The sequence below is a fragment of the Neltuma alba genome, unplaced genomic scaffold (assembly GCF_004799145.2).
Source record: "Neltuma alba isolate B1F8T4 unplaced genomic scaffold, ASM479914v2 tig00012663_pilon, whole genome shotgun sequence".
NCBI lineage: Eukaryota > Viridiplantae > Streptophyta > Magnoliopsida > Fabales > Fabaceae > Neltuma > Neltuma alba.
In genome coordinates, this window is record NW_021637096.1 from 158220 (window position 1) to 172272 (window position 14053).

A 14053-nucleotide genomic window follows, 5' to 3' on the forward strand; every position below is an offset into this window, starting at 1 on the left:
AAAAATATATGTTTAACAAAATGATTGTTGAACACAATTTTTTTGCTAGGTATTGATATCCTCTTATCATGTCAGAGGCATTGTCAAACACTAAATGTAGGCATTGCTTCTAAAAGAAATTTGAATATTGGTTTATCACTTTGTAAAGAATTAACCCTTTTTGTTATACCCAACCTTTATTGATTGGTTGAACACAATTTTTTAAATACTTTTTTTATCCAGTCAAATATTTAAATTCAGACTAGAACAAAGTTATTTGGGCTACATGATGTGGCTTTTATTGGCTTTTCTTAGTTATATTATGAGGAGTTGACCTCATAGTCTTCAACTCACTATCTCCTACCTCCCCTCATCATTATTTACTTCCAAGTGGCTAATATTTTCATTTCTCTTATACCAAAATTAAAGCACCTCTTTATATATGTGTATACTTGTGCGTTAATGCATTTAAGGGTTTGGAGATAAAAATGATTAATTATTTACAATACAATGCTTTCCCGGTTTCCCCATTAAAAATCTCGTCTCATTACCAGAAATACATTTTCAAGAAGATTTAAAAAGGGTTATATTCGAAAATAAAATATTAGTTTCAAGCTTGGGCAAGCAACTAACCAAGTGCTGGGGTACACGCTTCAACTTGGTACGAGTCATCTGTTTCCACTGGTCCCCCTGAAATACATCCAAACCTTCTTCTCATGTCGAAGTATTTGAATCCTAATTTACACACACACACACACACAGCGACAAAAAACTCAATAAATGATCGTAGCAGCACAGGATTAATTGCGTTCATGCGTATATGTTTAAAACAAATAAACAGTATAAGGGGCATTCTAGATGGAGCTATTCTATTTCTTGGGACCAACCACGATGAGTGACTCAAAACCAGCGGAAGAGAGAAATGTTGTTGGCCACTTTTTTCCTTCATCTCTGAACTCATCTACCATGTACTGTTCCATTATTATTCGTGGCAACCTTCTCTGCATTCTAATAGAGAAGAGATTTTTGGGTGCTGATGGATTCTTTTTAGTTACTCTACATTCTGTCCCACCGTCTTCACAATGATTCTGTTGTGCTTTATTGGTTTATTGATATGAAGACATGAACGGAGCATACTTTACTGAATGTTTGCCACCTTTTGAATTCGTAGAGCCAGCTTCGCCGTTGGAAAAAAACGCATGCAGGGGCGGGCTCATCAAAGCATATAATTGAAGCTGCTTTTCATTAATTTAAAGGGCAAAAAAAAGCCAATGATGTATTACAATCTGGAATGGTCCCCATCAGGTGTGTCAAACAGAGTGGCCGCATCTCTGATTACGTGTTTGTATGTGCATGATTCTTCATCTGTTCCCACTTGGGTCATCAACTCTGTGTTTAGCCAGTTGCGCAAACCATTGTACTCTCCAATAATCTCACAAACATTTTTCAAGCTCCAATGTCTGTTATTTCACTGTCACAATCCAATCTAGAGGTGGAGGAGGAGCAGGAGGAGGAAGAGGACCAAGAAGAAGGAGAAAGTGTATGACTATACTCGTTGATTAGAGAAGAAAAGAAAAGAAACTTTCTTACTGCCCCCAAAAGAAACCAAGATACTTGGATGGCAGTTGAGGATTTGAGCAGAGTTACGATATAAAGGACCAGCCCAGCAGTAAATTTTTCAAACGACACTCATTAGTCACAACACGACGTGGGGGGGTCCTGGGGGCTATATGTTGTCTTGTGTTCCTTACTGTGGTACTGTGAATTATGTATTTTACTATTTTTGTCCTTTTATTTGGGTGATTCAAGGACCGAAATAACTGAAACTACAGTACAATGATCACAAAACAAACACCATAAAGCAGGCAGCGAAAAAAAACAAAAAAATTCCTCAGCCACCATCCGGAGTGGAGTCGTACGTAAACCCGCCATTGTTCTGGGTTTTAAATTCTGCGTGTTCTGTGCTAATCCAAACAGGCTTTGTCATGGATTAGAGAGCCAGCGCAGGCCCAATGCCACACTACGATCTGAACAATTATTCTTAACTCCATAAGAAAAAAAAAAATCAGGGCCCAAGAAGACGGGGCTTGGGAGCTTCCCTGATTTTCCTCTTCCTGCTTTCCCCCAACATTTGGTCGAGTAAAGCATACGGCACATAAAAAGAAGAGAAGAACAAGAATATAGCAGTAATAATAAATGATTGAAACGTTTGGCTAAAATAATAAAATAATCGAAATCTTTTCTAACAGTTACACGAATGCGTGTGAAGAAAATATTCACAGACTAGTTTCTGAATATAATATATATATATGTGACCAGTCAATGAGGGGCGTTGCCACAAAGCAGAAAAGAAATGAAAAAGAAACGCACTTCCTAAAGCGTCTTTTACCATCCACACCCACCCGCCTTTGCTTTCACTTCTCTGGTCTTTACCAGCGAAACCCTACAATACTATACACCCAGTTTTACTCTTTCGTTCGTTCCTGTCACATACACGTGCATCGTCCTCTTCCCTGCCCACAAAGGACAAATCGTTTATACCGCTTATCCTCCGATAGCGATGTAACTTCTCTGCATTATTTACTTATTTGCATTAGTTTCCTGGTTAATCCTCCTTCGCACAGTGTTATTTTAATTGAATTTTGAAGAATCATAAGCCTACGTACACTGCTGTATATTTCAACGAGAGAGTCTTTTTGACCGCTTTATTAAGAAGCTGTGTTTGGTATACTACGGTAGGATAAAAGGTGCGTCTGAAAGCAGCAGGCCTTCCTCGTTTTAAAGTTCTCTTTTTCCTATTCTATTGTTAGTGACCAACAGTTTCTTCAGACCAACTTAATTATCCTGCCGCGCCACAAAAATGTTCCCAGCTTTACCTTATTTTAAATTTTTATGTTCGTCCTGAATTATTTGAATCTTTATTGATCGTCTCTGCTCTAGGCTCGAGAGACGCCCTAAGCACTCGCCTTCTCTCTCGCAGTGTTCTGGGTTTGTGGCATTTAATTTAATGCCCCTCATTCGTGAATGTGAACACGAACACGAATATACTGAGATTAAAATAACGAGGAGAAGGTAAAGAAAAGAAGGGTCAAACTTTTATGAGAGAGTACTTTACCCTGATAGGGATGTAGCACGACCCGACAAGGAGAAAAGACACGAGGGTTCTTGGGCAAAGGGCGCGAATTGTTCATACTTGATGCAGCGGGTAAGCCCCCACAGCTATTGTGACTTGTGAGTGATAATAATAATGGCCAGTATTAGTGTTGCAGTCTGAGAGGAAGAAGCCAAGAGAGAGACCAAGAGGAGGGAATGGAGGGAAAAAGAGTTGGAATCCAAAGAGAATTGCGAAAACGTTAATCAGATGACTACTTAAAGTAGGAAAAGGCAAAGGTTTCTGGTCCGAAGAGGAAGAAGTATAGAAGCTTTGATAGAAACATCTCAAATAACATTTTTAGCCACTTTCCTCCCACATTTCGCTTTCATCGGATTATTCGTATCCTTGTATCTTCCTTCTCTTGATTTCTAGTTTTCATTATTTTGTTCCTATCTTTCGCCTCTCTCCCTTCTCTCTGTAGTTCCCTTTGTTTTTTATGGGGGGAAGCGGCTTTTACTTTTTTACCCTACTGACGATTCATTAAATCATGAGGCAGAATTATTGTCCATGACATGGGTATGATAACCTTCTTTTCCCCATAAATCATAGTAATATACTCTCTTCTGCTGAAATGATAATATAATTATATAGGAATACTATGATGGGGAGAAAACAATGACGAGCACAATCATTCTGAGCGGAATTTTTTCTTGAGCAAGTAGACCTGATTAGCTGTCACCTACTTTATAGTATTATCACTCGTCTTTTCATGGGATTTTTGAATTGAGATGCAAAGTATTCTGTGTTGCTTGCCGGTACATTGAAGCCATTAGTGGGGGCTGGGTAGAGAAAGCCCTAGAGATTTTTTTTTTTTTTTTGCCTGAGCCAGCTAGTCTAGCCTAGCTTATTGTTCTCAGCTTTTGACCCAATGGAACTGTACGGAACTCCTCCCCCCCCAAAAAACCCACTTCCCTCTGCCGCTGGCATTTATGTAACTGAAGCATGCAGAGAGCAAACTCAGAAAAAGGGGGAGATATGAAACTGATGAAAGAAAAGATCCCAAAATCGAAAGCAATAAATTGCACCAATGGAAAGGAAGACAGTATAAGTAAAACAGAAAGAACAGTTTGAACATTAAAGTTTGGATTCATTTGACCTTCACTCAGACCACATCCACCGTCCATCAATGGGGGTTGGTTGGGCGGAGCAAAGATATAATATGGGGCACTAAGTTATATGTACACAGAATCACAAACAGCCGCAGGCACGCACACACAAGTATCCATCAATATCATCTGCCTTTGTCTGAGACTCAAAATTAAGGATGGGAAATAAATAGATTTAGAAAGGAAAGAAAATCAAACAAGTGAATCTAAAAGCAACTAACAAGTCGAAGGAGGCATGAGATTCAAGCCCAAGTCATTCTTTTCCAAAGCGAAACGAGCCTTGCTGGTGTCCGATGAATTGGAGGGATTAAAACCGTACTCAGGGTGCACCCTTTTCTTAGACTGAAGCGATACACCAAAGAGCTTGGTCTTGCAGCTGTTACTGCTGGGGTCTTCAACTATGGTTATGGAGCTCTTTGATGTGTTGGTAGGTGAGTTCACAATAGGCGGAGTTTGCTTATTGTTCATGGAATAGTACCCCAAAAGCTGGTTCAGGGGCCTTTGCACCATGGAACCAGTGGGGGTGGTGGTGGTCATAGGTGGAGAGAGCAAAGAGGAAGGGTAGGAACTGCTCGGAGGGACTGGTTTGACATGGTTCTGAACGAAGTAGATGATGTCGTTATAAAGCTTCTTCATGTGTGCGAGCTCGGACATGAGCATGTTGTTACTTCGTCTGAGCCTTTCGTTGTCCTCGGAAAGAGCGGTGAAGGAAGAGTTGTAGTTGGTGCCGTTGATGAGGGAAGAAACAGGAGCCGGAGAAGTGAGCGGCGGCGAGTCACACCAATTGTGCTGGTCGTCGGAGTCGCTGGGAGGAGAGATGCTGAGCCTGGAAGGAAAGGGAAAGAAAGAGGGGACGCCGACGCCGTGGTGGTTCTGATGATGATGAGGCTGAGCCGTTTTCCTGCGGTGGATCTCGCACAGCAAGTGCTTCTCTCCCTTCTTAAAGAATTCATTCGCGAACTCCCACCGGTCCGGCACAATCTTTCTGAAACCCTAGTTCAGTTGAAAAAAACACAAGATCAAACAGTCAATACTAAACAGAAGAAGAAGAAGAAGAAGCTCAAATATCGGGGAGAGAAGATGGCGAGATATGCATAAAGAGAAAAAGAATACATACATAGGTGTTGAGCTGGCGAACGAAGCTGGAGAAGTTGTTGTGCTTGAAGTAGTTGGGGAGGAGATCGCGGGCGAACTCGGGGGGGCGCCAAACGACGAAAGTGGTGTCGTCTTCCCCCCAGGAGACGATGTGATCGGTGGCGGGATCATCGACGAGCTGGTAGGTCTTGGTGAGGAAGGGAGCGGGCACCGACTTGTGGGAGTCAAGGGACAGCAATATGGCATCGCAATTGTCTAGCAGAAGAGCCATGTCGCTGAGCTCTCGCGACTGAGGCTGGTGGAAGTCCGTGATATATCAGAGAAAGCGGGAGAGTGAGGCGTGTGGGTACTTAAGGAGAGGGGGAGGGAGGAGAGAGAGAAGAAGGAACTGGTGTCCTCGTGTTCCTGTGTATTGCGATTTGGCAAATGCTTTGTCGCTTTATTTATTACTCTCTTCTTTCGCCCTACAGAGATATAGCCATATATATATATATATATATATATAGAAGATGAAGGTGGGGTTAGAATTGTGGGGGTATTAGGATTATAATAACAATGATGGGTAATTAAAGAGAGGCATATTTTTGATTGGCACACTCCTCGGGTATGTAGTGAGAGAGAATAAGTGTCTGTCTGTCTAGGACTGTGAAATAAGGGCCTTTCAAGACAAACCCGTGACTCTCTCTCTCTCTCTATCCCTGACATGGATCCACCCACTCAAAATATCACGCACAAGCTCAACAATTGCATTCCCCCCATTTTGCCACTTCTCTTCTTCTCCTAACTTTTTGGTTCCCTAATTCATTTTCAGAAACTTCTTTCTCTCCTGCCATCATTAAAATATCTCCGTGTTCTGTTCATAATTTCTTCAACCTAACAAATATGTAGTCTTATCTAAATACACGTACACAGGAGGACACGCAATATCTAGAGACAGATTACGTGTATAATTAAGCCCTTGTTGTTAACAAGAACACAAGGGGTAGAAGAAGTGAGAAACAAGAGATTGCTGTTAACATGGGAATGGATAAGATGAATGGGGTAGCGTAGCGTGTGATGAGAGGGAATGGGAATGAAGAGAGAGAGAGAGAGAGAGAGCATTAGAAAGGGAATTGAACGGGTCAAAGGGAGCGCAGTGTTTGATGAGAGGGCAAACAAAGGCAGGGCATCCAATTTGGAATCCGCATCCAAATTTACGCAAAACATTTTGGAGGGAGCAGACATTTTTAAGGTAAAGGCAGCATCGAACAACGTGATCCCTTACGAATTAATCACTCTCTCTGTGTCTCTGTGACGACATTTCCCTCCTTCTGCTGCTTCTTCCTTCCATGATCCTATCTGCTCCACCATCGCCTTCTTTTCCCCATTGAAAAATACGTGATTTCAAACTTCAATGTATGATCTGTGTGTGAGTGGTATGCCCTCACACATATTCTCTCTGCGCCACCCCGTACCTTTTACTCACTAGCATACAATACCTATCTCTCTAGCTTTCCCCCTTTACTTTTTACATTGAGCCTCCAACTTTGGCTCTTCCACGGCCATTCCCCTCCTGACGTGTCCAGGTGTTTGAATTATTGGCCTCAAAAGTAAACAGCCCCCCCCCTTTCTCTCCAATAAAATTCTCACACACTTTTTCACCTCCCTCTCCTCTTTCTCCTCCTTACTTTACATTGCCCATGGAGAATCAGCGAGAATGTGCATTGTTTTCCCAGGAATCATTAACACTTTGATACAATCATTCGTAAACACCGCGATATTCCCAACCTTTGAATATTTCTCCTTGTTCTTCTCTTTATGGCTTTTTTTTTTTAATTAGGGGATCAGCAGTGGGATACTGAACTGCACGCGTAACGAGTGAAAATGAAATGAGGAGGGACGGGACATGGAAGGATATGGAGGGCCAGAGCAGAGTAATAGGAAATGGATGGGTAATTATTTGGGGTAGATACTAAGTTTGATAATGTCCATGATTCTCATTATTGGAATATCAAAGTTAAAACTGTCCCGGGTCCCCCGCAATATAATGATTCCTCGCTTTTACAATTTTCTTCACTTTCTTCATATTCAATTCGATTTCTGTAATTGTAAACATTATAACTATAAAATATAATAATAGCCTGCCCAAAAGTTTTTGAAACCCCAAGCTAATTTAGCTTCCGAGAGAAGCCACGACTTTTTGAGCGCTTCCCCCTAAAAAAAAGACGTGCACTAGTGTGAACACTAATACTAATCAACGCGCGTATTATTACAGGAAGTTAAATTAAAGGAGATGGGATTATTAGGTTATATATTTGCAAAAGACCAGTTTGGTTTTATATATATGCGTGCGTGTTTCTCTTATTAGCTAGTCATTACAGTGCGCACGCAGCTATTACTAAACGTAATCCACCATTGATTGCTTATTATTTAGTATTCTGATTTAGTCAATCATCGTACTCATCCCTCAATTTCTCCAGCATTGTATTAATATGGACACAATGCTAGCTGACCCATAAACCCCCTCAACAATGTGCTCTAATTAACCCTCCGGCCTCCACTATAAGCTAATTTTGGCAAAGGATCAGGTCGTGACTATCCAATTGACGTAGCTTGTATATACTAAGATGCATATATACAAAATATAATACTTATTATATTTCCTACTTTTGGCTATATTACAAGTTTCACTAAGCGAAGGACAAACAGAGGTACATAAAATAACATCTGCATGTGATCCATCTCAAAAAGCGAGAACAAATTAAAAGTCTTCTTTTGGAAGAGGAAAAAAAAAGGATGAGGACGAAGAAATTTGAAACTTGAAGACTAGCTCTTTAGCAACAAGCCAACTATTACTCTCATTGTTAAAGCCATCATCACTATCGTCCATGCGCGTATCAATATAATTAAATTCTTTCAACTTGCCCATATAAAAATATAGCTAGAAATATAGTAACAATAATTTTTAAAGGAGTTAAAATCATTGTTAGTCGTAATAATTAATTTGATCGAATTTTGATTGTTTCCTTTGATTTTAGTCCGTATAAGGACTTAATCTAGTCCGTATATTTTTAATAAATTTTAGTTTTGTCGATGTATTTCAACTGAGACTAAGTTCTCATGAGACTATAAGAAGCAAAGCCAACTATCTGAAACTAGGGAAATAAAAATCAAAGCTGATTAAACTGCAAAAACCAACAATAATATTAATCCTCTGTAGAGTAACAATTTATGAATGAAATGAACAAGATGGGTTTGTTTGGGAGTAGTCTTGTGCTGTAGTCGTGTCTGGTGACATTTTCTTAATATGAAATAGGGTTGCTGAGTCTTAGAGCTGTACCGTGCTGCAGCACCGTGGCAGGGGCTGACATGAAACAGACATTGAGTCCTTTTTATTTCGATGCATATCTGTGCTGTGACTATTGCCACTCTCGTGATCCCTCTTTTGTTGTTTTCCCCTTATCATCATATATTTATTAACCCCACCCTATTCCCTTCTTCATGTTACATACTTATTTATGGGAACTCTTCACATTTCCCCTTTCCTTCGTATGTATATTACTTCTCCCTCAACGGCAACATTATTATTTATCAACTTCACACGCACGACAAAGTTCATCTCCATGCAACGAGCGCTTCAAAGTTGTTAAATATTAATGTTATCCACAATTGTTCCGAACTGGGTCATAGAATCGTTGTTCCAGGAATCATGGCTCCTTCGTTGCTGTGACAGACAAATGTATAATAATATCAGACCTAATTATGTGATCATCCATGGCGGAATGATAAACCTGAGATTAGGTGGGGTTCACAAGCACATGTAGAGTGAGAAGGTGGGCCCCAGCTGGGTGGTAATGGGTGAATCATGCAATATGAGATTTTTACAGTGTTTTTGAATGAGGAGAGAAGAAGGAGAAGCTGGTTTGAATGAGAATGGAGGAGGAGGAGGAGGCCCCACGAGGGGGAAGGAAATCTAGAAAACAAAGGCTGATTTTTCCCTCTCGAGTTGTCAGCAACTGAGGCGGATCCTAGCGAGCCCACCACCCTATACGGCTACAGAAATTCACCCGCCAGATGAAAACACAATGCTTTGCTCTCTCTCTCTCTCTCTACACGTTGAAGAGCCAAGAAGATTCTATTCTAATTTCTAAAACGCAGTGAAAGTGAGCCAACCCCACTTCCCATCACATGACCACCGCCGGTACCTTTCAAATAAAAATCATATTTGTTATTATTGGACAAAACTTCTCCGGGAATTTCAAGGAGCGACAACTTCGAACTCAGACCGAATACGGTTAAAAATACTCCCTCCCATAAAAACCCTTTTTTTAGTTCCTCTAATTCGCTGCTCACCAACGTTATCATTACACTGTTCCGTCTTTATGTCGTGTTCATTTCTTAATCACACTCTCTCACCCCTCGAAATAATAAGTTTGTTAATCCCACTCACAGATCACGAACTTCCCCTTTCTTTATTTCTCTTTCCAACCTTCTGAAGCAAAGGAATCAAAATCTGCATTCTATACGACAAATCAAGCTACCGAGTTTCTTTCTTCTGTCTCTTCCTGCACTCTCTTTTTTGTCTCTTTCACTGACCCATCTTCGCCTTCCATACAGTCGCACCATTAAATTTAATAATCTGTTACTCTCAAGCCCTTCCATACATGCATATATGCATGAATGTATATACATGAACGTTTAGATTTCAAAAGAGGATGGAAAAGACAGAGCGTGTCGCGCAGAACTTTGCAGATAATTAACGTGGTTCTGGAGGGTAAGACATGAGAAAGTTGTGCCAAACGAAGCTCATCAACATATAGTTTGACATATTCGTTCAATAGAATTGATAAAAGGAAGGGTCACGAGGACCTACGAATCCTGCAAAGGAAACGGCACTCTGATACATAACGTTCCAGACAATAGGTCCGTGTTTGTCTTTATTCTGGTGCACTTAATTTTATACCAAACACCCACTCCACTCACTGTCTAAATCTACAGGCTTTCTCCTGTCCTCTCTCCTCTGTTCATCTGATTGGCATGCATCTCGTTCCTTCCAGACTACATACTTCTCTGCTTCCATCACATTATTATACTGACTTCTCAGAATCTTTGACACACACTCATAAATCTGTAGAATCAACGGTTGCTTTTTCGTTTAAATTTTGAGCCATGTCATGTGTGTTATGTAATTTTTCTTCTACGAGTTTGATTCTAACTCGCCCGGTGGGGTCGATAAGAAATGGGACTAGTTCTGGTTGCTGGCGTCTTATACAGTGATTTTAGAGACAGAAACAAAAATTTTATTAATCAATTCAAAGTCACGTTCGTGCATGTACCTGTTATATATAAATACGAAACATCTACAGTTGTCATGCTGCTCAATAGATCAGTTAATAATTTCAAGACATGCATACCAGTGAAAGGAAATTTAATATGCCAAATGGTCGAAATTCTTTTGAATTCAAAACCTACTGATGTGGTTGAAACACTGTTTACAAAAAGAAATAACTCGATTTTTGTTTCTTAGCTAGTTACGCAAAATTTATCTCAGACAAAATTTTTGATCTCCAATTATTCTGAATTTAAGGAGACTTGAGTGGGGTTAGCGACAAAATAGTGAGTAGGGGTTCTTTTTCCTTATTATTTTTATTATCACAGTTATACGTGAGATTTTGGATACACACACACACACACACACATATATATATGATTCACAGCTTCAAAATGGGGAGAAGTACATTAGTTTTATCACAAGTTCATTATATTGGTTCTCTGAACTTTATTTTCTTTATATAAATTTTTATAGATTTCTTTAACAAGAAGAAATTAAAGAGATGACAAGTAAAGTTCATCGTATATCTAGTTTTATTTTGCATGTTATTTTCTATTCAAATTTTACGAGAAAGTTTTCACAAAAATTTAAAAGATACGTGTGCCTTATTTATCGCAACAAATAATATCGGATATGGACTTTTTTTATAAAAAAATGGAGTTCAAGGCATGCTTTCGGGGAATAATTCTTGTTAAATCAACCAGGGCATGCATGAGAAAAAATTGTGAAGGAATTATAAAAAGGATGTTGATTATGTATGAAAATAAAGACACATACACACACATAACAAATAGGTAGGTCATAGGGAAAGTGATCTATACCAACAAATGCAAATTAATATAGTAATGTGTACATGGAACATATGGTTTTCCATGCAAAAGTTGGATTGGCCTTAAAAAAGAGGTTGAAAAGCAGCTTCCTCTCAAAGAAAATGACTGTCTTTAACATAAAATTTTTTACTTACTTGCATGGCATATTTTTTTCAAAACAATGAAAGAAAGTTCATTTTAACATACTTTAGAGTTACATTAAAAGGAGAGAACAACAAGAGAGTCTTTCCTCCTCTATCTTTCGTTCCCTTTTTTCTTTTCTTTTCTCTCTCTTTTCCTTTCCGCTTTATTTTTTCTTTCCTCCTCACTTTCTTAAAGTCATCTATAGGACTTCTACGTGAAAAATGAAAAGAGATCCTTCCATTTACGTGACAAGAGATACTTTGCATCGTACAACAGAATGGCGAGGAATAGAATGAATATATATAGTATATTCAAAATCTCTACCATGTATCCAACTCTCTCTCTCTCTCTCTCACACACACACACCAACACGTACCATCTATCTTTTCATATATAATTAATTAAAAGAAAAGCAAAGAGAATTGTTAGATAAGCCATTTGATTTGATGCTGGGCCAAACACCTCCACTAATTAAAAACATGCTTTAGATAATCAATCAAGCACATGCGCATGCATGGCTTGCATGGCCGACCTCGCATGTCGATTAATGGGACCCAAATTATGTTTCCAGTACAATTAAGAATTAAACGTGTATCCTGATCTTGACCTCAACATGATTAAGCAAAAAAGTGAGGGTCACCGAATGTCCAAAAAAAAGACAGTGGTTAATTTGGTTTAGAAGTAGAATTAGAAGAAGAATAATAGGGAAGAAGAAAGATATAAAGATAGGTGAGGGACGGGAGGTAACGGGGAACATAAAGGCTGTTGGATCACATGCATATCACAATCTTTTTCTCTCCTTCGTCTTCCCCTTCTCTTCTTTTCATAACCGTGGCTGATACAATTCAAAGGAAAAATAAATAAAGGTGATTACTAACCAACAAAAAATAAAGATATATATAGAGAGGGGGGGCAGAGAGAGGGGGGATTAATATGGTTCCACATCCACATATTCCACAATGCAAATTCCACAGTTGAAGGTTCAGTGGTGGTACCTCCTCAATCCAAGGGATTTCATGAGATGATGAAGTGCCTTTATGGGTCCCTACCTCATCATTTCATGCGTATAGTTGAAAGACCCACTTCTCTCTCCCTCACGTTCGTCACTTTAATTTGATTGTGCATTTGCTTAAAGTGGCATTTTTCTCTTTCTGATTCCTCCCAATAATGCATCGCCCAATGTTATGAAAATGGCAAACCCTCCTCCTCGCTCTCATTGCCCTATCATCCATTCTCGGTAAATGTAAAAAAAAATAGATTCCTGAGTCGATCGGAATTGAGTTTTATTATTATTGTTCTGGGATCAGAAAAATCATTTGCTCTGTTTGATAGATCCCAACTGTCCAGTGTATGATGACTTATGTGTGTTTGTGTGTGAATACATAGCCACAATCATGTAATGATACATCCATAATTTCCACGTAATTATCCACCAAACAAGAATGCTTTTGGTTGAGTCAATCATGTCTGGGGAAAAAAGTCGTTTTTGCCAGTGATCTGATAGTGATCCAGGTCATTCAAATACAGTGAACGAAATTAATAGTTTGCCTGAAATGATGATATTACTCTCTTTTAATATTACTCTTTGGCCCTCCTTGTATGACTGACTGAGTAAAATATATATACACAGCATCATCGATTATTATTGTAGTACCAGATACTAGGTTTCACTTTTGTTTTTGTTACGACGTTGTTCAATCTTATAATGAATTAATTATGTCGAAACGACAGTTCACGGCTTCATGGCCTACAACAACCTGCACCCATGTTGTTCTCAGCAAACACAGATAGACTTAAGTCTGCAATTAGCTATCAAGTTGCAGAACTAATAATTGCACTAAAACACAATCAAGTTGATCTTTTTGAGAGAGTTTAATCTTTAGGATAAGGACAAGGGAAGGAGAAACGGATGGGAGGTGAAAGAATATGAAATAAGGTAGATATGTAGGTGGTAGGTAGGTACTCATTTATGGAAGGACCACCTCACTGTTGCCAAAGTGGAAGCAAAGAGCCTATTATGGAGCGGGGCTTCTTTGTTGTTGGCTTTATTCACAGACGAAGAAGGGGTGAAGCTGTTTTCACGTCCCACCCATAAAAGAATGGATGCGCAACAAACTTTGATATATATATATATATGCAACTCCCCGCCCATATGCTTACAAACATGTAAGACAAATCGTACCTCCAATTCAAACTTCATGTTTGTATCTTCCTTCCTATTAATTAATTAAGTAGATCGATCCCTGTGAAGATTTAACTGTCAACTAATTAGTCAATAATGATGGTGACGATGATATAAACTGATTCAGAAATAAAAAAAGAATACAAAAGGTTATACTATGGGACAATATCGAAGTGCAGTCTTAACGAAGAAATTCGATATCGTTTGAGAGCGTCGCCGGCCACCTCAAGGAACTGTATAAATTAACGTACGTACAAGTCTCGTTTTAAGAGG

The 14053-nt window shown here is 39.2% G+C and overlaps 1 protein-coding gene across 1 annotated transcript; it reads right to left on the minus strand.

Moving 5' to 3' along the window:
- Positions 1–4384: 4384 nt before the first annotated feature.
- Positions 4385–5771, minus strand: LOC114729678 (heat stress transcription factor B-4). Its single transcript, XM_028916716.1, has 2 exons — positions 5357–5771; positions 4385–5232 (listed from the first exon to the last, which is right to left on the minus strand). Exons 1-2 carry the CDS (start codon positions 5603–5605, stop codon positions 4456–4458), a joined length of 1026 nt encoding a protein of 341 aa, XP_028772549.1. The 5' UTR covers positions 5606–5771; the 3' UTR covers positions 4385–4455.
- Between the last annotated feature and the right edge of the window lie 8282 nt (positions 5772–14053).

What these genes read in the sequence shown, in the direction of transcription:
- LOC114729678 (XM_028916716.1), bottom strand. Translation starts at nt 5,605, where the DNA reads ATGGCTCTTCTGCTAGACAATTGCGATGCCATATTGCTGTCCCTTGAC. An exon ending in TTCGCCAGCTCAACACCTAT is followed by an intron (nt 5,233 to 5,356) that starts GTATGTATTCTT and finishes CAACTGAACTAG; the next exon opens with GGTTTCAGAAAGATTGTGCC.